General features: G+C 39.3%; 1 protein-coding gene across 2 annotated transcripts; it reads left to right on the top strand.

Annotated features, from left to right (window-relative positions):
• The first annotated feature begins 9,262 nt into the window (after positions 1-9,262).
• LOC104428341 (nuclear pore complex protein NUP98A) lies at positions 9,263-17,171 on the top strand. Of its 2 annotated transcripts, none has more exons than XM_018866124.2 (12): positions 9,263-9,420; positions 9,847-9,936; positions 10,240-10,539; positions 12,022-12,663; positions 12,868-13,095; positions 13,177-13,787; positions 13,999-14,083; positions 14,185-14,242; positions 14,445-14,583; positions 14,766-14,882; positions 15,023-15,200; positions 16,196-17,171. In XM_018866124.2, the coding sequence occupies exons 2-12, from the start codon at positions 9,918-9,920 to the stop codon at positions 16,882-16,884; spliced, it is 3,066 nt and encodes a 1,021-aa protein (XP_018721669.2). In that variant the 5' UTR covers positions 9,263-9,420; positions 9,847-9,917; the 3' UTR covers positions 16,885-17,171. The 2 variants fall into 2 exon arrangements, with proteins under 2 accessions (XP_018721669.2, XP_010039642.2); XM_010041340.3 differs by having other exon boundaries at positions 13,996-14,083.
• The last annotated feature ends 7,186 nt before the right edge of the window (positions 17,172-24,357 follow it).

The raw sequence follows: 24,357 nt of genomic DNA, 5'->3' as shown, positions 1-24,357 counted from the left end.
CATGTAACCGTATGCTACGAAGAAAAGTGATTAAATCTTTTAAATCCTCTCATTTAGGTGGTGGAAAGACCTGCATCTGTTTGCATATCCTCTTTATTGACATCTCGACATTTTGTCGTAGAGGCAGATTAGGTTGTCTGTAAGGAAATACCACCCTAACAGTGATGTGCCAAGGGTGAAAGTGGATCCACTTACTCGATATGCTCTATATACCTTATACAAATTCTACAACATCGATCCACTGGACAATATCAAAGTTATTCTTCTTGGGCCACAAAGATATTGGGAATATGCACTTTCTGCTCCATTACTCTTCTCTCGCGGACGTAAGTCACACTAGCATGCAACCCTTGAGGCATCTAGTTCCTACGAGTCAACAATGGCAGACTAATGATCTTTTAGTTTGACAGCTTTAACAGTAAAATGGACGACGAAGATATAAGATGGTCACTCAAATGACAACAAAGATGTTCCTGCAAATCGAAAGAAGATTCAAGAGAAGTAAAACTTGCCTTGCCATGAGGACTTGCAACATTCTCAGATGAAGAATGCTCGGTATAACTTCCATGCGCACAATCGTTGCTTCTTATTGAGGAGCATAAACGTCTAAACAAAAGAAAGAATAAAGCAGAATTCTACCTAGTCCTACCATAATTCTACTAATGGGCTCGACCCACAAGTCAAGATAGATTGCGAGGAGAGCTTCTACAATCCCATAAGTAACCCTTTTTTGAGAGATCCTTTTAGTAGATGTTGCATGCTATGGCATGTATAGAATTAGGATGAAGAATGTTTTAAGTGTCAAAACCTAGCATTAGTGGACACACAAATGTCAAAATTTGCAAAAAAGTACACTCAAGTGCCAAAATTGGATAAGAATGGAACACTTAAATGTCAACGATGAGAATTCGATCAAACACTTAAGTGACTTTTCTGGCAAGAATTTGAAATGATGTGGCATTTCTTTAAAAAAAAAGAAAATTTATCCACATAGCTAGATAAACAAAAAGTGATATCATTTTGGTCTAAATTTGACTTTTATATAAATAGTAATTAGATTAAATTTTTAAAAACTAAACTAAAAAAGGCAGCAAATCAATGAGGGCCTTCATTGCCCTTGCCACTACTACCTCACTGTCGTTGGGCTCTAGCTAAAGGTCGATGACCTTAACTTACTATAAGCGAGGGGTCGTGGCCCTCCCCTAGATCAAGCGAGGATCGCTGGCCCTTGCCTAGAGGGGCCAAGGGCCGCCACTAGATGTGATGGAGCTAGGTGGCAACCTCGCCCTAGCAAGTGGTAGCCCTTGGCCTTACCTGGGCAAGGGCACTGGCCCTCACCTGATCTAGGGGAGGGTCACAACCCTGGCCCCAGATCGCATGCAATTGACCCAAGTTGTCAATCATTTGTCACTCCTGATTCTCAAGCGTGTGCCCATCTCTCGGTGGTTGATAAAATTTACGACTTCCCAAGATAAGTCGCTGACCTCTTTCATTTTAATGTACATGTGAAAGCGAATAACAAATTCTCTGACAGTAACCACCTTAGAATAGAAAAACAGGACAACAGATTCACAAACAAAACATACTTTTATAAACATATTGAGTCATATACAAGAGTATATACTCAAAAGATTTCAAAATATCAACTCTCAAAAGAAACTGTTCTATCTGATCTACACTTCAGATCATCTCAGCTCGGCTCCAGATTTTCCACCTTACTGTCCTGAAAAGTTAAACCCACGACGGGGTGAGATATAAATCTCAGCGAGTTCACGCTCTAAACCTTGATTAGGAGGATAATACGCCTAGGACGTCCTAACCACACAATCATATAACCACATAGACTTATCTTATCTCAGATCCTCCATATAGTTCAGCACAGTTCATATCATAATCATATGCATATAGCAAATTCACACATCAATTGGAACATCTAAATCAATCACTACTCACACAAGCAAGAATTACCGACACACATCGGTCCGTCAATTCAATCATAGGGGTCCTGATTATAGGGCCAAATCGTTATGACACGCCCCATTCCATATCACACAATTTTGTCATATAATCCGGCGCATCAATTTCACTCAACATGTGTTCCAATTAATTATTACTACCCGCACGGGTAGTTTTACTCGACACACACTGGTCCTCTATCCACCGACGCACATCATGGATAGGTGACGTCCATCGACACACATCGGAGATGGTAATATCCATCGACACACACTAGGGATAGGTAATATCCACCGACACACGCCAGGGACGGGTTCTCTTAACCAGCGCATGATCATTCAATTTCGGCCAAGGATATTATGATTTGCACTCACATGCCTCAATTAAGATAATGACTTTGGCCTATTTTGTTCTTATTAAAAACATCTGGTGAAAATATCTTGTGTAGGTACACGGTCAGATTGAACCCGAAAAATTGATATCTTCCTTTTTAAAATCTCACTGTTTTATATAGTATATAAATAATTTTCAGTATTAAAACCTCACACTTGGGACTTTTTGAATAAATATTGGGATTTCCTAAATTTTGGAATAAATTATCAAAAATCCAATCAGCACTCAATTTGCACAAATCAACATCTAATTGCATAAATCAACCACACCATTGCAATCGGCACAAAATTCCCGTCACTAGCTATTCCGGTCTAATTTCTGGAAAATAATTAATAATTAATTAAATAACACAATTAATTAAATAATACAATTAAATGCTATAAATATGAACTTATGCCAGAAAAACATAATTAAATACCGAGATGAGCCTGGAAAATTCCCAAACCAATCTAGATAATTAATACAACATGTTTAATCTCTAATTAATCTAATCGAACCATCTAACATGCAAAATTGGATAATTAAATCACTAATCTAATCTAACTAACCACCTAATCCATAATTAACTTATACTAATCACCCCCTAAATGTCATAAGCCTACTAAGTAGAGTATAGTGCATAAACTTACTGGTTTAACTCGAAAGCCGGTTCACCGCGACAGTGGTGCGATGATGGCCAAGACTTGGGCTCATGGCGACGACAACTAAGGGTGTGCAAAATACCTAGGAACTGCCCGGACCGCCCGGAACCGGCGGTTCTTGAGGGAACCGGTCCGGTTCCCGGTTCTAATTTTTCGAAACCGGTGCGTACTAGTCCGGTTCCCGGTTCCATGGGCGGATCCGCCCATTCGGACCGGACCGGAATCTTTTTAATATTAAAAAAATAATACTAAAAAAACCCTAGATTAGATCTCATCCCTTCACTCCCTTCGTCTTCGGTTCTCTTTCTCTTTGTCTCTTCCTCGATTCCTCCTAATCTTATCGCCATTTCAATTCCTCCTCAAGCATTGACGCCGCCGCTGCCGCCGCTCCTCTGCCGTTGCTATTCACCCCCTTGCGTCGGCCGCCACCTGCCACAGCCGCAGAAAATTGTTTCGCGACGTTCTATGTTGAAAACCCGACCATAGACCTCCTCCTCCTTCCCAACTCATGGCTCGACCGTTACATGTTGAAAATCAAAATTGTTTCGTGTCGGGTGGTTCCATGGATCCATCCGGAACCTGGACCGGGCCGGCGATCCGGTTCGGGTGGATTGCGATCCGATTCCGGGTGGATCCACTGCAACAAACGGGTGAATCACGTTTGATTTTTCGGAACCGGTCGCCCAGTGGGCGGTTAGGTTACAGGTCGGGAACCGCCCGCCCAGACCATGCACACCCCTAACGACAACGGGAGCTCAAACCAGCTGAAAATGGCCTTTGTTTTTTTAATTAAGCTGGATCAAGGTTGGGCTGAAGCGGCTGGAATTTGCGGGCTGAGAAGCGGCTGAAGACGGGTTGGCCGAAGGAGTGAAGTCGCGGACAAAGGAGCAGCTTCGGGCGGAGCTTCTGGGCTCGAGGAATGTGGAGTAGATGGGCCGCATGAGAAGAGAAATCGCGAGGAAGCAGCTTCGGCGAGGGAATTGACTCGGTGGGCTGGCTTCATGCGTTGCTGGCGTGGCGTCGACTGGTAGAGCACGAAGGGGGAGTCAACGAAGGGGGGGGAGAGCTCGCTGGTGTTGACCCGAGGGCTGGCGTCGTGGCGTTGATTTGGTGGGGAAGCAGCAAGCGTCGCTGCTGGGGGAGAAGGAGGACGCACGGCAGTAACTGGCTTCACTGGCTTGGAGGCATGCGGTCAACGATGGATGGGGTTTACTCAGTGGCTTTGTGGCAGCGGAACAACAGGATTCGGCAAAGCAGGCGTGAGGGAGAAGTGGGGCTTGTGTGGCGTTCGAACGGTGTAGAAGATGGGCAGCAAGAGAGAGAGAGAGAGACGTGCCAGAATGAGAGACCGAAGGAGGGAAATGAATCGAAGCAGAAGCAGCGAGTGGATAAGGGAGCCGGCCAGCGTGCGAAGGAAGCTAACGAAAAAGAGGAAGAAAGTCAAACGACTTATCCATTCAATTAAAGTCTTGTCCCCTAATTCTTTCTTGCAATTTAATTTTCTAAATAATTCAATTTTGATGCTAATGTTGCGGCCCCATCCAAGCTCCGAATTTCTTCATTTTTGGGACTTCAATTTCTTCTCAATCTCTCAATTTGATGTCCAAATTTTGCTAAGGAAAAAACCCACATAATTTTTGCAAGTCCCTTCACCAAATGGCTCGGTAAGGAGGCCACAAATCCCTTTAATTTGGCTAATTCGAATTTTTACTCATTTTCAAATCATCCGAATTGAATTTCCATAAAAATCCCGAACTTGATAGAATTTGTCCGAAAGACAAGACGACATCCTATAAATAAATCGTGATACGCTCAAACGTTTGAATCTCAAAATCGAATTCAATTTCGTGATTAAAATTGACCGAACGTGATTTTAGTCCAATCCGATCTACTGGGTAGCTTTTATGGATTTTACCGCTGTTATATCTTTTAACGGCTTCACCCAATAGATTGGTTAACTCATGAGTGAATCCGCTTGCCCCGAAATGACCTGGCCCAGTAGGGAAATCCCAATGGAAGCGTCACAGCCTAGGTTTGGGCCACCTCCCTACCGAGACAACAGAAACTCTCAACGGATCCTCCGCGCGCCGGGCATACCTCGTCCGTCCGTCTTTCTCGTGGCGGGAACAGAACAAAAGGCAAATCCCTTATGATACACCAGATCCGGCTCGCTTATTGATAGAGTGAATAGATCTGCCATTTCTTGAAATCTCTCTTCTGATTCAAAATCGTGGTGTAACGTGTATCCCCCCCTGTTCCGGTCATGGAACAGATGAAATAAATCAAAAAATATATTTTTGTTCAAGAATGAAATCTTATGTTATATCTTTTAACGGCTTCACCCAATAGATTGGTTAACTCATGAGTGATTAGCTCAGAGAAAAAAGACCATAGGTGCACCGACGAAAATCCTATTTCGTTTTATCGAGACGGGTCGAAAATTCAGGATGTCACACCATTAACTGGGGCTTGGTGGCCATGATCGACCCTTACCCCATTGTCGCTGGTTGCTAGCCCTTTTCAACGATGGTAGGGCAAATGCGACAACGAGAGTTGTGGAGGCGTTGTTGGTTTGCTGCTTTTTTTTATTATAAAAAAATAGTTTTTAAATTTTAATTTAATTAATATTTATATTAAAATCAAATTTGGACAAATTGACATTTTAGGACAATGATTGCTGAGTGGATATTCCATTAAGTCACATGAACCGGTTTTATTAATGTCGGGTTTCTAGCAAGCCTTGCCGAGTTGACACTTTAAAAAAGTTGCGTAGGTATATACTTATTTGTTCACTTGTGTTAAGTTTTGGCACTTTACGTGTTTTCTCCTAAAGAAGATTTACACATATTTGAAAACGAATGTTCTTATCATCATACATATTCCTATAATGCATGTTATGGAGAAAGAAATCTAAACACATCTAAGAAGCTTTATTGTTCAAAAGTTAATAAAATATATGTTACTTCATACACACAACATAGTGTGGTATCTTCAAAATATATACTATCATTATAGGTGGGGGAAAACCTTTGTTGCAATCCCACGGATAGAAGCATGCACATATTCGAAACACATAAATTCAACCAAAGTATGATTGGGAATAAGATTCCAAAGTTCCATTAATTTGATTTTCACATCAACGAAAAGCTCATGACCTGATTGTCCAAAAAATATAATTTGATTTAAACAAAATAGGATGGAGAATTTTTGGAAATTGGACCAAACACACACCACATACTTCTAAAGTAGAAAGTTCTCAACCTTGCTACATTAAAGGGAAAATGACCCAACAATTAATACTTATGTGCAGTACCCACTTAAATGCCATAAATTTTTTTTCAATCACTTGAGTGCTCAAAAGTTCGGGACTAAGAATGGGGACTCATCTCCTTTTTTTTTTTTTTTTTTTGAAGTGTTTAATCTTAGTAAAACAGTATGATCATGAGATGTAACTAAAATCCAAACTAGATTTAAAAATTTATGTTGAGAGACAAGTTTTTGATCTTGCTTTTGAGGTTGAGCTGAATGCACATAATCCAAAGATACTGGGTTCAAAGGTTATGAGGCTTCTACCCGGTACTTTGCATTTGTGTTATTGTTATGAATGCGATAGAATCATAAATAGCAAATCTTGATGCATCTTCTAAAGAAGTTGAGGGAGTAGATTAACTTAGTCAACAAGGTGGCTAATTGTCTGTTTCACAAATATTTGCGTCCAAAAGTTCAGGATTGGAATGGGGTGGGGAATTTGTCGCCCTTTTCAAGTCATGATATAAAATTAACGAAAATAGGTGAAGAACATTTCAAATGCCAAAACTAGATACGGATGGATACATAAGTACCAAACTTTCCAAAAGTACACTTAAGTGCTAAAATTGGATAAGAAATGAACACTTAAGTGTCAATAATGAGAATTTTCGACCAAACAATTGATATGATATATTTTTTTTTTCCGGCGAGAATTTTAAATGATGTGGCATTTCTTTAAAAAAAAATCCATGTTGCGCCGATTAGTTAAATAAGTCAATTAACGATGTCGTTTGGTCCAAATTTTGATTTTTAATATAAATATTAATTGAATTAAATTTTAAAAATTAAACTTAAAAAGTCTTCGCTGATTTGCTGCTTTTTAAATTTATTTTTAAATTTAATTTAATTGATATTTATATTAAAATTCAAATTTGGAGGCAAGTCAACGTGGTTTTGGGACAGGGATTGCTAAGCGGACATTTTGGCAACCCATGTAGATCGATTTCAGAAAGTCGAACGAAATTGGCATTTAAGTGTCCAATTTTTTTTTTTTTTTAAAGTGACACTTAAGTGTATTTTTGGAAATTTTAAGACTTTTGTATTTGTGCCAAGTTTTGGCAATTAGGATATTTTTATCTCTAAGAATTATGATAAATTACACTACGACGGAGGGTATCGACCCACCCAGGATACAATGACGCCTTGAAGAGGAAACGAAAGGTGGTGTCAAGCGTAAATGAGCTGTTCAACATCTACATATCACACGGGTACCATCAAAGCAGCCGGTGCACAAAAGGATATATGGAGTGATTTATATCGTTTTCACGGTGTATTTATAATAGTTTAATTCATCTAAAAATACGTTCTTGGCTTGAATATGGATAGTTGTGTGGTGACACAACACATCATTAAAATTTTAATATTTTCCAAAACTATTATTAATTTAGTGACACATATAATGGTAATACATTTAGCTATCTCTTAATCACTTTGGTTTTATTTATTTCATGAAAAATAAATGACTTGTAAAATACATTTTTTAAAACAATAATTTATGTTGCTTATTTAAATGAATGAACAAAAATAATTTTCATCGTTCATGAAAAATGTTTAAACATGAATTATTGTCGATAATTAAAAGTTTTTTCATTGACTAATTATTTCAAGTGATACAAATCTTCAATTTTTGTTTTCAAGATCATTTATTCTGCATGAAACAAACGGAGCCAAAAGATTATAAAGTTTTCTTCTAGTTCCATGTAGAATTTCCGTGTAGTACATGCAAAGCTTATGAGTGAGTTTGATTTAGCTTCGAAAATGAGCTTTGGGTGTAATATAAATGTGGAAAAACTAAAGTCCTACGGGGATACGTTTAGTAAGAACTCTTGGGTTAAGTACTATTTGGCAAAAAAACCTTTGCAAGGAGGGGCTTCGGCTACATATTATATATATATATATATATTTTTATATATATATATATTTTTTTTTTATATAAAAAATTCAAACCCTTCGCTAGAGGTTAAGGGCTCAGGTCGTTGACTGCTCAACCTGGGGCAATCGTTGCGGGGCAATCGTTGCGAGACTAAGACGAGGGATACTTGAGGTTGTAAGACTCCTGGCGAGAGTCGCAAGATTGAGATGAAGGTCGCTTCAGGCCGGGCAACCTTTGGCAATGTTCGCTAGGTTGCGCAGCCTCACCGGCCTCTCGTCAGCCCTTTGCTAGCCCTCGCCAGCCATCCTCACGTAAAGAGATATACAATAATAAGGTGGGCTACTTTAGCGGTTTGGCCAATTACCGATGATTGCCGATTATTCCATTCGCCCAATGTTATTAATGTATAACGGCAAAATCAGAAAATTTAAGAATTAGTGAGAATAGTTTTAAAAGAAAACAAAGATATTTTTAATCCTAATTTTAGAATTCTACAAATACTACTCAGAAAGACCGGTTCTTATATACTTTGAGCTTTCGACATTTCCAAGACCAGCTTTTGATTGAAAGATACTTCAAAATGCTTGTTAAACACCCCGGCTTGTAAACATTAAATAGTTATTTATATTAATTGAATGACGATTTAAATGGCATAGTTTAATTTTCAATTCGAATGGTGATTTCTTATTTAGATTCTGTGGATATTTTCCTGCGTTGGAGTAGGTCCAAAAATCTCCGACAGTAAAAGAATTATTTTCCATTTCGTCTAGTTCTTATTTTTCCTTTTCGACCTTCTTTTAGATCAATAGGTACTTTTGGATACATTCGATCTATATAAATAACTTTCTCGCGTAATGTTTCATCTGTTATGGACGGACTATGCAACAAATAATAAAAATCACTAAAATTTTAAAATATAAATTATATAATATGAATTTTTTTTCTCTAGAAATATCTTTGATTAGTCATCAAAAATCAATGTCCTAATACTAACAAGAATAGCCATTATCATCGCGCCACATCTACGGCAGAAGGCTCGCCAAGCCCCCGTAGCTTTAAAACGACGCGCCAAGCAAGGGAGCTACGCGGCACGCGCTCATTAAAATCCCCCAAAGCTTTCTTCTCCGCCCCCCGTCCTCACGGCGCACGCAAGGCTTCACTCATCGTCTCCGGCCCCTCTTCGCCCTGGGAGGCTCCGGCGTCTCTCTCCGCCTTCCGCACCGCCGCCGCCGCTTCAGATCGATCGAGGTAACTCCGGAAACCCTAGCCGCCGCCGCCGTCTCTCGTCGCTTCCGGCGATTCGCTTTCGTGAAGAGCCCTAAGCTCTATCGGATCCGCAACGCGCTCGCTCGCTCGCTCGTCCCCGGCGCGAGGGACCGGTCGCGTCCGGGTTCCGATTGCCTCTCCTCGTCCTTTGTTCTCTCTTTGCTTTCCCGGTGTGCGTTTTCCTAGGGTTTACTAGGCGGTTGGGGCGGACGAGCTGAAGGCTCTGTTAGTGCCAGGCCTGGCCTGGCCTGGCCTGGCCTCAGCTGTTATCTCTTTTGTCGCATTGGCATTGAGATTAGCTTCGCGGTACCTAGCTGTGGAATCTCTAGTCTATGGCTCATTGCCGATATATAGGCGAAAGATTTCGTGGTCTCTGTGTTTGCTGATTTCTTCGGGATGATGTTGCAGCTTCTGATCCGGCTTGGGGGGATTTCGGAAGTCCTTACACGTTGCCCCGTGTAGAGAACCGCGCAGCGAGGATGTTCAGCGGAACGAACCGTGAGTATTTCCTCTAGATTTCTAGTTTCTTCAGCAGGGTACATTGCTTGATCGAACTGTTGAATCCTTTTTCTTTTTTTCTTTTTTTTTAAATTTTGGTTGCCCATGCCTATTCCCTGCGATGATGCTGCTTTTATTTCTCTTCTTCTTTTTGTTTTTTTTAAGGGATTTCTCGTCAGTTTGTGTGACGTGAAAGTTCCCTCGTGTGATGGATTATGACATCTTCCTTAACTTACGTATTGCCGATTTCCAACCTTTTGTTGTCACCTTCTTTGGTTATGTTAATTGGAATGCTTTTTACAGCTTTTGGGCAATCATCTAGCAGTCCTTTTGGGACCCAATCAGTCTTTGGGCAGGCAAGTAACCCAACCAATCCTTTTGCCCCAAAACCTTTTGGTAGCCCAAACCCTTTTGGCACTCAAACGGGGAGCTCCATGTTCGGTGGGACTTCAACTGGTGTTTTTGATGCTACTCAACCCTCTTCGCCTTTTTCTACTACGCCTGCCTTTGGTGCTTCATCTTCACCATCTTTTGGAACTTCAACACCCGCTTTTGGTGCATCATCAACTCCTGCTTTTGGGAGCTCTTCCTCAGCTTTCGGTGGTAAGTGATTAGTTATTACCCTCGTGATCATGAGAACCTCTGAGAGTGAACTTATAGATAGGCATTTGATAGGGTGCTTATTGTTTCTTCGATATGGGAAAAATATTTGGAATTGGATTTTGATAGGCTAGTTTTCCAAGAGATCATGGGACAAGTTGAAGAGTATGTTGAATTTATCCTATAACTCTTAAGAGTTTTTTTTTTTTTTTTTGGCAAGTTGAGAGGCAAGAATGATAGTAGTTGGTCTGCCATTCAAATAGAGCAGAAGCCAAAAGGGAAGCAACTGAAGTTATGTTTGTTTTGTAAAAAGGTGAACTAGTGGGTTTGGAGATGCCGTATTTGAATCAGCTGAATTTATCAAATTTAAAGTGCAATTAGGATCTTCTAGGAATGCAAAATGCCACAGAAGCTCAAGGAAATTCAAGGGTCTATGGAGGGCAGGCATGTTTCTTATGTTTTATGTACCTGTGAACGAAATGAGCACAATCACAATGAGAACTTGTCTAAGATGATTTGGGCATGTGATCTGTGTACCTGATTTCCCTGAAATGTCGCGAAAGATTTAGTGACATGAGGGTCAAAATTTTCTAATTGGATGCAAGTTGAACAGTTTTCATTTGTGTCATTCTGACTAATTATCTCATACCAAAGAATTTCCTTTCTCATGATCATTTGTGTCATGATGACATTTGATCAAAAGTTGAAAAAATGATGGTCAAGCATAGTGGTAAAAAATTCTAAATGTCTAATGTACAAACTCATTGTCAACTAATGCTTTTGTGGAAGTTGAAAAACAGTCATAAAGGAGAGGATTTGTTCAGTACAAATGAGGGCTTCAAGCTTGCAAAGTGTTGAACAATGTTATTCCTAAATGTGTCCAAGATTTTTTTTATAGTTTTAATTGGAGCATAAGGTTTTTTTTAAGCTTTGCCTTGAAAGAATGTTGACTTGTTAGGATTGGACCATTGCAAATTATTTGTTGATGAGGATTTGTTTTCCTTTTTATCCACTGTGAGTAACTCCCATTGTGTTACATTAAGGTATATTATTCAGTTCTGGAATAGATGAGCAACTGACTGTAGCTAGCGTTAAGCTTAACGGCAATAATTTTGAATTTACTTTCAACTGCCTGCTTCACATGCACCTTGCCTAATCTTTTCTGACGCTAGTTATCCTAGGTGGCATTGATTGTGGCAGGATCTATAGTACTTTAGTCAGTTCATTCAATCAATGTCCACTTCCCAATTGATAATCCTTTTACCTTTCTTTGGTGGAAGTTTGCATTTTAGTCTTAATTCTCTTCCTGTTCCTCTATTCCAATACTCAGTCACCTGGCTATTGTACTTCAGGAGTTATATTCCCTACTGAAATAGTAGTTGAATTTGGATTTTTTCCTTTCCAAAGTATGAATGCAGTTGTTTCTCCATTTATCTGGCTTACAAGCTGAGAATTTTTCTTCACTAGTGGTTTCCTTTTGAACAGGATCTTCTTTTTTTGGACAAAAGCCTTCTTTTGGTGGGTTTGGTTCGACCCCTCAAACAAGTCCATTTGGAAGCACAAGTCAGCCATCACAGCCAGCATTTGGGGGCAATGTTTTTGGTTCCTCCCCCACTTTTGGTGCATCAAGTCAGTCAGCATTTGGTGGTACTAGTACTCCTGCCTTTGGTTCTACCAGTACACCTTCATTTGGAGCTAGTACATCTGCCTTTGGACAAGCAAGCACTCCTGCCTTTGGTTCAAGCACTCCATTTGGGAGCACAGGCACTGCTTTTGGCTCATCAACCACCCCAGGGTTCGGCACTGGGGGAGCTTTTGGGACTTCCAGTGCACCACTTTTTGGATCTTCAAGTACCCCTGCATTTGGCGCATCCAGTGCTCCTCTATTTGGTGCTTCAAGTGCTCCAGCCTTCGGTGCTTCCAGTACTCCAGCCTTCGGTGCTTCCAGTACTCCAGCCTTCGGGGCTTCCAGTGCTCCAGCCTTCGGGGCTTCCAGTGCTCCAGCCTTCGGGGCTTCTAGTAGTCCATCCTTCAGTTTTGGCTCTTCTCCTGCTTTTGGCCAATCAACCTCTGCATTTGGTGGCAGTCCATTTGGAGCTACATCATCCCCTTTTGGATCCCAGATTGGTGAGTCTTGTAAAATGAATTAATTTTTGCTTCAGGAATGTTTTGGACTACTATCGTCATCCCAGTTCTCACTTGGAATATCCAGCGTGCCTAAAAAAAGGCTGGTCTAACAGATTTTGGGTTGTGGCTTTTTACTATAAATTAAGAATAATTTTCACTGCAGTGTACTGTAAGAATTTGGTCCTCACATTATTTTTCATGCAGGAGGCCAGGCCACAACACCAACTTTTGGAACTAGTGGTTTCGGACAGTCACCTTTTGGAGGTCAGCGTGGCGGAAGTAGAGTGGCTCCTTACACACCAACAACTGAGGCAGATAATGGCAGTGGAACTCAAGGAGCTGGTAAGCTAGAGTCAATATCGGCAATGTCTGTATATAAGGATAAGAGCCATGAGGAGCTTAGATGGGAGGATTATCAAGCGGGAGATAAAGGTGCAGCCCTTAGACTGTTCTTTTTATGTAAGTATTGGCTTTAGCTGCATTGACTGTATGCTAACGAGACATAATTTTTAGGTGGACCAAATCCTGCTGGTCAGTCCGCTGGTGCTATTGGCTTTGGTGCTTCTTCTTCAACTCCTTCACCAGCATTTGGTCAATCATCTCCTTTTGCTTCCAACACAACCTCCAATCCTTTCGCTTCTAAACCCTTCAGTACTGGGTTTGGATCCTCGGCTACACCCAGCATTTCACCTTTCAGTTCTTCAACTGCATCGACTGCACCTTCCTTGTTTGGATCGACTCCAACTCCTGCATTTGGTGCCAGTTCATCATCATCCATCTTTCCTACATCAGGCCCTTCTGCATTTGGTTCATCGCCATCAGTTTTTAGTTCTCCGACTATGGGGAGCTCTCCATTTGCCTCTAGTTTTACCTCTCAGTCCACCCCATTATTTTCATCTACTACGCCATCCTTTGGCCAGACTGGCTTTGGACAGAGCACTTCTACTTTTGGACAGACCGCGTCTCTATTTGGACAGACTACATCTCCTTTTGTTCAGACAACTACTCCTTCGTTGGGTCAAACAAACATGTTCAACACACCTACTGGTGGGTTTGGGGGAAGTTCATTCCCAAGCACTTCACAGCTTCCTTCTACAACTCCCACTGGATTCAGTCCAATAAATGTAAGTTGGTTTTGATAAAAATTTATTGCAGCATCTTATGTGTAGCTTCTGCTTTTTGCAGTTTTATTTCTTCCTGTATAATTATTAAGTTTTTCTCCTCCTCTTGATATTTAGGTGAACTTATAGTTTTTTTTTTTTTTTTTTTTTTTGGGGGGGGTGTTAATGGGGTTCACTTCTCTTTTAATCACATTTGATGTTGTGTCTGCAGCAGTCCTTCTCGACTCCCTTTCAATCATCTCAACCTGCCCAAACAACCAGTCTTTTTAGCTTTGGTCACGTGGGTCAGACACAAACAGGTTACTTGAGCTTGTTAAATTATTTCTGTCTTTTCTTTTGGTGTCAATAGATGAGTTTGTATGTATATAATGCTGATTTTATTTCTGTTCTGTGGTGTCAGCTGCTACCGGTGGTTTTGGTACCCAAAATATATTTGGCCAGAGCAACCTTGGAAATCCGTGCGTCCTTTTACACTATACTCGCTCTTTATTTGCATAACTGCGTTGGGTTTGCCTTGCCCAATTTGGTGCTGCCTGTGTTTTGATTATTGAGTTGTATTATCTTTTCGTTCTTTCTATTGCTTATTTATTCTTCTTTGACCAGTAAGAGGGGATTTTGCACTGTGCAATTAATTAATGATGTGATGCCCATGCTCAACAGGTCGGCCACCCTGACCCCTGCTGTCATGCAACCAGTTGCTGTCACTAATCCATTCGGAACCCTTCCTGCAATGCCTCAAGTATCAATTGGCCGAACTGGGACTAGTTCTTCTATTCAATATGGAATTTCCAGCATGCCAGTAAGTAAAGATGATCTTGCTACATGAGATGATTATGAGCTTGCTGACCTGTTTGACTTTCTTCGTTGGTTTATTCAATATGGAAGACTACTTTCCATTTTAGTTGCTAATTTTGTGCCTTCTGTTTTGGTAAGCTTATGATGTGTAGAAAGTGATCTAATCTTTTGAATCCTGTTGTCTAGGTGGTGGAAAAACCTGCTCCTGTCCGTATATCCTCTTTATTGACATCCCGACATTTGTCGCAGAGACGGATTAGGTTGCCTATAAGGAAATATCACCCTAAAAGTGACGCGCCAAAGGTAAAAGTGGATTAATTAACTGATGTGCGCTATACTTGTTATGTTTTCTAGAACATTGACTGGGAATATGCACTTTCTGCTCAATAACTCTTTTCTCATGTGCTACAATGAAAACCTCACTTTTCGGATTGCCATTCCAGGTTCCCTTTTTTAGTGAGGATGAAGAAACACCTAGCACGCCAAAGGCTGATGCTCTTTTCATTCCTCGGGAAAATCCAAGGGCTCTGGTTATCCGTCCATCTGAGCAGTGGCCTTCAAGAACTAGCACAGAAAAGCCATCTCCATTGAAGGACACATCTGGAACTGGGCAGGAAAACGGTGAGATTCTTATGTGTTGGTCTTGCTGTATAGTCCTGTAAATTTGACAAATAATGACTGGTGATTTTCATTGCGTGTGATGACATCTTAATTTCATCATAAGATGCTAGGATATGATTAGCTTTTGTCATCCCTTTATGCTTGACGGAGTGATTTTATATAACTCATCTCTTTTGAAATAATTTTTGATAAGAATTAACACGTTTATACAAGATTATATAGCAAACCTTAAAGTGACACAGATTGACTCCAATTCTTAATATATGCTTGAGTTTTATGGCATGATAAAAAAGTAGTGTTTCCAGTGACACAACTTAACACTATTACGAAATATAACATGTGAAAATACATAGCTAGCCCTTGAATACATCTCTCTTTTTCCATATTTCTTGATTATTCATTATCCTGGTTTATTGTTTTAGTGTCCAAATTCTGGTTTTGCCATTTTGGACTTAAAAGTGAACACGATGCAATTGTCTATGTTCATTGGCCTTTGCTGTCTGACACCTTTTCTGTTCAAGTTTCTTGAGGAAATTGATGCCAGTCTTTGGGTTTGACTTTTGAAGTTATAGCTTTTGCTGAGGAAATTGTAAGAGCATAGACAAAGGACTCCAATGTTCTTATGTTTCAAATTAGAATTCTTTTTATCGTTGTTACATATATTTTTACTCAAAAGTGAAGTCCTGAGGAGTAACTATTGGATGATTATTATTATTTTTTTGAAGTAACATCTTGTTCTATTGATAAGTGAAAAGCTTCTCCTGACAAAGCCGATTTTTTGTGTTTGATACTACTTTCTCTAACAATCTCGAGTATAATTCGAGATGACAAAGTATCTCTCAAAGGTGACTCCAATCACGGAGATGTTCCTGTTTTGCAAATATGCAGAGATAGTTTCAATTAGAAGTTGTGAAATATGTAAATTATCGTGGTTAATATTGTAGATCCGAAGACCTTATATGATTAACTTAATTATTATTTCCAACTTGCAACAGGAGGTCCAGTTGAAAATGGTCGTGTGAAGGATCAAACAGATCATGTTAGAGGCAGCCACAAATCAAATGGAGACCATGATGATCACTCTGTTCTGAAAGGTGACTCCTCAATGACACTCAATGGACACAGGGCTGGTGAGGCTGCAATAGTGTATGAGCATGGTGCAGACATTGAGGCACTAATGCCCAAGCTCCGTCACTCCGATTACTACACTGAGCCTAGAATCCAGGAGCTGGCTGCCAAGGAAAGGGCTGAGCCAGGGTTCTGCCGCCGTGTCAAGGACTTCGTCGTGGGGCGGCATGGTTATGGAAGTATCAAGTTCATGGGTGAGACTGATGTTCGACGGCTTGATCTTGAAGCCCTTGTCCAGTTTAACAACCGAGAGGTGATTGTTTACCCGGACGACAACAAGAAACCTCCTATTGGACAAGGTCTCAATAAGCCCGCTGAAGTTACACTTCTTAACATCAAATGTTCTGACAAGAAGACTGGACAACAGTGGACAGAAGGGCCTAAAATTGAGAAGTACAAGGAGATGCTCAAGAAGAAGGCTGAGGATCAAGGTGCTGAGTTTGTGTCGTATGACCCTGTCAAAGGAGTGTGGAAGTTTAAGGTCAGGCACTTCAGTAAGTACAAGCTTGAAGATGAAGTTGATGATTGGAATGTATCTGCTGCCTCTGAGTCCTGATCTAAGAAGGATTGATAATTGAGATATTGTAATTTTAGATCTTGTTGAATCAGTTTTGGGTTTTGTATAGCACCAGCATGATGTCTTGGATGGTGTGTTGTTGGGCTTTGTAGTCTATATTTTGCTTGTTATCTGCTGGTATCTGATGGCTTTCCCAATCCTCTGTAATCCTTTATTTCTTTCCTTTTGACTTGGAACTTTATTTTGGCTGGTGCCACAAAGGTTTATGGAAAAAGAACTTGTACTTACGAAATTAAACGAGAATGGAGAGAATTTCACTTGCTTCATGGACACTCCGGTGAGGAAATTATTAAAAAAGGTAATAAATTTATTGTAATTATATCAATTCAATCCTAAATATTTTTTATCAAGTTAATTTTAAATTTTTGTAATTATGTCAATTCAGTCAATTTTGGCTGGTTGGTGTTGATGTGGACCTAGAAGTGATCCAATCAAATGTGGTAATTTTTATTATATTTTTTTATTTTTTATTTTTATTTTTATTTCTTTTTCTTTTTCCTTTTCTCTTTTTCTCTTCTTCCTTCTTTTGCTTCTTTGCCCACAACTAAGCGAAGGAGAGGCAATAATCTGGTCACGGCGGGCAAATATCTTCCGTCGTCGTTCCTTCACCAACGGTTTAGGTCCCCGGTGGTCCTCTTCCTCCTGCTCCTTGTCCTTCTCTTCCTTCTCTTCTATTTCTTCTTCTCCTCTCTCTCCACTTCTTTCCATTATCCGACGCTGCCTTTCTTTACTCCAGTAAGCCCGAGACCTCGTTTTTGACCAACCTGAAGATATGACCAACCTGACCACGGATGACAACGTCAGGAAGTTCGACAACTCGATTTTTGCGTCGGAGGGTGAGAGGTTCCGCGAAGATCTGTACTACTTGCTCGATTTGCCGCTTTGGGGGTACGTCTATGAAATGCCCTACAAATTCACCTCGGTTTGGTCTCGCTGTTTTGGAACACTTATAATGAAACCTCTCATCTCACCTCCAACGAAAGCCTTGTGTATTGCCTCATCGAGCAGGGCCTAGGCAAAGGCAACCATGGCCTCACCAATCGTGGGCGAGGCCGTGACAAGGTTGGTCTTGCCCAGATCTAGATAAAGTCGCCTCACCCACAGACCTTAGCGAGCATTGCGTGCAAAGAAGGAAGAACAGAAAGAAGAAAAGGAAAAAGAAATGATTAAGGTAAAATTACTTAAAAAATTTAAAAAATTATTTAAAAATTGCCATATCAGCATCAGCTAGACAAAATTGACTAAATGGATTGAATTAATATAATTGCAAAATGTTTAAAATTGAATTGATAAAATAAAGTTTACGACCGAACTAACACAATTGCCATAGATTTATGATTTTTTCTATAATTCTTCCTCATTCTAGCCATACGTTATTTTTTACAATCGGGTGATGTTGTGCATAATTGAACTGCTCCTAAATAGGAGGGATTTTGACAGAACCCATTGATGGTGGCTCGAGGTTGGCTATTGATAATCTATGAAGCAACAAAACTCTTTAGGAGCCTTCATGTTGTATCAAATATTCCAACACTTTTCGACATTCAGTCAACACTTGTTAAAAAATTCGACACTTTGTCAACTTTTTTGACATTTTCCGACACTCGAATTTGGAATTTTGACATGACATGAATGTGGTCAATTTTAAAAATTTTCAATAAATGAGAGGTTAAAATGAATATATATATAATTAAAATAATTAAAATAATAAATTGAGAAAGAAGAAAAATCTAGTTTTCCATTCTTTTCCGACTCTCATTTCCTTTGACACATAATTCACTTCCCAAGTTTATCTTTTTCTCTTCTCTTTGACATTTGCTGACACGTGAGTCAAGAATATGGATTGCTTGTTTTTTTTTTTCCATGTTTCATGTATTATTGAAATTGAGTTGAATTTGTTAAATTCAAACAATGAATAATATTAATAAATGGTGAATTAATATTTTTAGTGTAAATTCATTCTAGGATCTTTTATTATTATTTATTTATCTGTGAATTTGTATCAAATTAATTTGATTAAAATAATCATAAAAATGATGATTTATCATGTATATATAAAAATATACATTTAACATATAACGTATCTCAACATGTCAAAATTCTCTTTTTTTTAAAAAAACCACGTGTTAGCATGTTGCTATCGATATCAATGATACTTTAATACCTTTAGTCTAGAAGAATGTGGACCTCAAGCTGCTAGGGGCAACGAAGTTGGCGCCGTGACACTAGGGTCCCTAGATCGACACAAGGACTCGAGCTTAGGTGCCGGTGATTTGGATCTAAACATAGGGGCGCCCGGCACTTGAGTTCGATGGCTGAGTTCGACGGCTGAGATCTTAGTCTTGGTGGTTGGGCGCCTAGGTCGGGCTGCGAAGGTCTCAGGTTAGGTCCTGGGTTGGGCTGCTGATTTCGCAGGTTGAGGCATTGGAACCCGATCGGAGGAGACAAGTCGGATGGGTTCGATCATAGGTTGACGGGCTGATAGTTGGGGACTCGAGTCAATGTTGGGCATTGCGGTCTTGGGTTCAAAGGTTGGGGACTTGTGTCCAAGCGCTAAAGTCACGACACGTACCACTAAGAGAGTGTTATAACAAAGGAAGTGTTCCGTCCGATAACTTGGGTCCCTATGATTCATGACTCTAGATATTTCAATAACAAACGTCATTTTTCCATAACTCAAGTATAAGCATTCATCGATGTAAAAAACATATATCATCGACTAATTTTCCGTATCATTGCCCAGCAACGAAAAATGAGAAAATTTTTCTTGGCCATTGTCAATCCACCGGGCAAGAGGATCCTAGTTCCTCCGAGAAATGATCTTGACATGCTAGATGTTTCTGCTGGTGAAATTAGCTGCCTGTTTACTTACATTCCTTAATTAAGAAGCAAATCTATTGGACGTATCGATGTTGTTCGTGCGATTCAACCAGTTCAACAGAATTCTCGAATTCCTAGTTTTGCTTGTGAACTCGAATTGGTGCTTGAGAAAAGCCTGAACCGGAAGTGTCGAGACTGAGTGTTGCCAGAAGCATGATTCTGATTGAGTAAGATCGGTTGCCGCAAGGGCGATTTGCTTCGATGGTGTCTGCGCCGAACGTCGGACCAGTGATGAGTATTACCGCCTCTTTTTTGAGCATCCACGCATCGTTCTCTTTTCATGGATTGGAGCAATTTGTTGCTTCCGAAAGACATGAGACATATAGTCTTTGTGGTCGTACGCGAGTCGAAACCAAGCAAATAAGGTCACAAGTCTCTCGACACAAACCAAAGCATACAATTTCACACCCTCCTGGCCCTCCCTTTCCCTTGGTAGCTTCGGCATATGGGAACCTACTGTTTAGAACTCATTCTGGAGAGCAACATACGGAAAAAATAAAAATAAAGAAAGAGCGAGACATGTAGAGACGTGCATAGTGATCTTTTTCTCATCGAAATAGCACTAAAATGATCTATCGAAAAAGTAGGCGTGGTACTGAAGTTACAATACCTCTAGTAGGCTCTTGCCCAAGTAAACTATATCAAAGCATTATTAGATTCAACAATAGCAATAATCATTTTGTAAAACCCGCCAGGGCGATTGATCTTAATAGAGAACGTGCTATTTCGGTTCCTTCTTTCATGAGAACAGAGTGAAACAGAGCAGTAGGCTCTAAGATGTGTTGATGACTGAAACCTGAACCGGAGGAGGAGCTTCAAGCATAATCTGAACACCTGAGAGCTTTTTGGGCGTGGAACAGAGTCGGGATGTCGGAAATCGTAAGATGAGTCCGAAGGAAATCGCTTATGGTGAGAGGAGCTTTCAATGCTCGGTGCGTGTGTAACAAGTCCCCTGCTCCCGGTTCTGTTCCATGAGCACATCTCTTGCATTTAGTTCAGAGACGACGAAGAAGAGAGTAGAGGGAGAAAGAGAAACGGGTCGGGTTTATCTATTGTGGGCTTCTGGTCTAATGGGTCGAATCCTTTATTCTTCTTAAATACCAACGAGCCCATTACGGTGGGTGTGTTTAGACCGGGCCGCATGACGAAGTCGGTTGGCCCAGCTTTCATGGATCTGCACTTATGTCTTGAATCTAGGCCGAGCAGCCGAATTGAATATGGCCAAAGCTCTCCTATTTTCTCTCTTCTTTATTATTTTTGGGAAAAATTCCAAATAAGAGCATAAAGTATATTTATTTTTTCAAATAAAGGTTCGAAATGAGCTTTATTTTAAATAATATATTAGTCTCAAAGAAGGATTTGAAGTAGTCATGACTATTTCAAATAAGGATCTAGCTTTGCATGCCGACAAAAAACATTCAGTCTATTACGAATATTTTCGTCCAAACATAATTTAAATTTAAATTTAATTAGATTAAAAATTTAAAAAGAAAATTTTAAAAAAGAAAAAAACAAAAATACAAGTGGGAGGGCCCTCTCCTATTTATAGTGAGGGTCACCAATCGTCGGCCATCGTAAGAGGGAGCCCTCCTTGCCATGTGTGTTTTTTTTTTTTTAAAGTTTAATTTTTTTTTGGAAATGAAAAACAAAAAAAAAAGAAAGAAAAAGGAGACAATTTAAAAGACGAAATTGCCCTTACTAAATTGTGAGTTCATGCCCTTATTTGAAACAATATCAACTCTAGATCTTTTTTGAGAAAATGATGGCATTTCACTTTCTTTATTTGGAATTTTCCCTTGTTTTTGTTATTTTGTTTATTTCTCTATTATTTATTTATTGGGTTAACACTACGAAAAACCCTAAATTGATACATCTATCACAGATTTATCCTATATTAATTTTTTACCACAAAAAACCTCCAAACTAATATGCCCATGACAAGTTTAACCAAACTATTTTTTTTTTTTTACCATAAAAAACAACAAACTACCACAAAAAACCACAAATTGATAGACGGAGGGTAAAACCCTAAATCATTATACTCATCAACGTCACATATAATTCAACTCAACAATTTGAGGGTAAAATTTAAGAAAAATTAATGGAGGGTAAAATTGTCACAAGTGTATTAGTTTGGGGTTTTTGGTGATCAAAAAATAAGTTTTAGGGGTATACTAGTTTGAAGTTTTTTTGTGGTGTTAACTTTTGTTTATTTTGTTTTTATTTTTACAAAAAAAAATGTACACTTAATTTGTTAATTAAAATTTAGGTGTCAACATCCGATAATGACAAAAATGTGGAGAAGAGTAATAGAGAGAGGTCCTAGATGAAGGAAAAAAACAATTTGTGGAGGAGGACTAGAAGGGACAAAGAGAACAAATTAAATCAAATTCCAAACTAAAGTTTGTTGAGAAAACTCTGATAAGATTTTGAAGTTGTTGACAAAACTTTCTGATTTTAATGCCTATTTTTTGAACAAATTGATTATGAGTATGTTTTTGAGTTTCCATTGAAGACTTCTGTCAAAGTCTATTATATCTCAGAAGAGTATCCCACTTTGACGAGTTTAGATTAAGATCGTGTTAAGCCTAGAACTTGGAAGAGTCCAGAACCAAATTTAACAAGATTGCGACATAGATCCAGAATGAACCTTATTTGGATACTATTCTACAATGACTAGTTTTCTAGCAAAGGATTTTACTTTTCCATATATATATATATTGATTGGCAATCGCAAATTGATAAAATCAATCTTGAAGATAAGTTTTATATAATGAAGCATCACTTATGGAAACTAAGATTCTGTTTGTATGGGCAACCAAAAAACAATTGGAAGTTCTATTTCCGTCTTCAATGGCCACAAGATCTCTTTGAATTATTCTGTCCAACAAGTAGATTTGAAGAATTTCCTCTGAAGAATGTCAATGGTTAGTGTTGCATGGAAGGATACTTAAGGAGGTCATTCAGTCAAGCAAAATAAGGAATGAGAATTTGAAATTCCAAAGTCTGAAATTACTCTCAATTACTTGTCTTTGTCTGTGAATGTTTCAAATCGTGATCAGGAGAGAAAACACAAGAAAAATGTCTTTGTGAGATAGAATGATCTACCACTGAGTGTTTGCACGTACAAGTTGTACTCTTTTATTGATTCTTAGTGAAATCCAGCCAATAGTTTGTCAACGTAAGAAAGTGGATGTATGTTTAATATAAGCCTAGCCACTATAAATTTCGTATACAATATTCTCTTCCCTTAACACTCTTTGTTTTAGTCTGTTGCACGTTATTGCAGAAGTTGATGTTCCGTGAAACTGATTCTGATCATCATCCAGACATTGCAAGTAACTTATTTTATTTCTCATTTATTTATCAATATTTTTTTTATATACCTATTCATCGCCTCTAGGTATCCGTACTAGCTTTATCAAAGTCAAGACAGCAGAATTCTAAAGCTAACAATTTGGGCTTGTTTCCAAAGGGGCAGCACGTGGGGTTTGCATCAGAAACTGGAATCGAGAATTCATCTTTGTCCAAACTTGTTCAAGGAGAAAAATCTCGATGAACAAGGAGACTTCATGGTGATGAGGAAATAGTGATTAAAAGATGAAGGAACGAGCAGTGATTTAAAGTAAGGGTCAAGAATAACCTATTCATCCTCATATTGATCTAGGAATTGTGGAGAGAGAGTTCGCCTTTCCATTGGAAACCTCAGGGATCAGTGAATCAATCGACGTCTACACCGGGGCGGCTAAGAGGAAAAGGCTGAAGATCTGGCGACCGGCGCCATGTTTGAAAGAAGTTTGAGAGCCCAAGGTTGAAGAAGATTTGGATTTGTAGAAGAAACGGAGGAAAGATGCGACCATTGGCTCAGGTCACGCGGTCTAAAGAAATAGGTTTTCTAAAATAGTATAATGTGGCGTCTCTTGCGAGGAAGCGGGAGAGAACGTGCAAAATTACTGGCGAAAAGTGTGAGGTAAAAAGATGCGATCATCAAACGCGTCTTTTCTTTTTTTAAATAATGATGGTACACGAATATTTAAAAGAACCGGAAACTATTCACTTCTTCTAAAATGGGGCCTCTGTTATTACCAAAAAAAAATGTCCTAATTGACAAGAGTTTACTCTAATAACGACAAAAGCAAAAATGGCCAAGTGACGATAAAGTACAATCCATCAACAAGAGAGTCCAGTACTAAAAGGGCTGTCCTGTACTAGTGGGCAATATGGACACAGCCATTTAAGGTGGTAACTGTGGAGGAAGTGACGCGATGCGCCTCTACTAGGGATCGAAATTTTCGAATGTGAGCAATTTGTAAACTTGCGATAGATGGTATAAGTATTTGAATTGTAATTTGTGCAAAGGTCCGCTAATCAATTAAAGAATATATGCTGTTTATATTCACTTCCAGTTTATTTTTACATTTTCAGTACCTCTGTACACAGGATAGTCACGAACTTTCCCTGTCTGAGTACCATTAAAATTCTCATCATTTACATTTTCCGTCCAAGGAATCACAGGACCATTCACAACTTTTGTTAGTTTAGATCTGACCGATTCATACTTGGAAAGGTATC

Source organism: Eucalyptus grandis, chromosome 4, assembly GCF_016545825.1.
Source record: "Eucalyptus grandis isolate ANBG69807.140 chromosome 4, ASM1654582v1, whole genome shotgun sequence".
In the NCBI taxonomy this organism is placed as follows: domain Eukaryota; kingdom Viridiplantae; phylum Streptophyta; class Magnoliopsida; order Myrtales; family Myrtaceae; genus Eucalyptus; species Eucalyptus grandis.
Note: the sequence above shows the minus strand (reverse complement) of the source record. Positions and strands in the feature narration are given on the sequence as shown.

Coding starts and splice junctions, on each gene's coding strand:
- LOC104428341 (XM_010041340.3), top strand. Junction 10,540..12,021: donor CTCTTCCTCAGCTTTCGGTG/GTAAGTGATTAG, acceptor CCTTTTGAACAG/GATCTTCTTTTTTTGGACAA. Junction 12,664..12,867: donor CCCTTTTGGATCCCAGATTG/GTGAGTCTTGTA, acceptor TTTTTCATGCAG/GAGGCCAGGCCACAACACCA.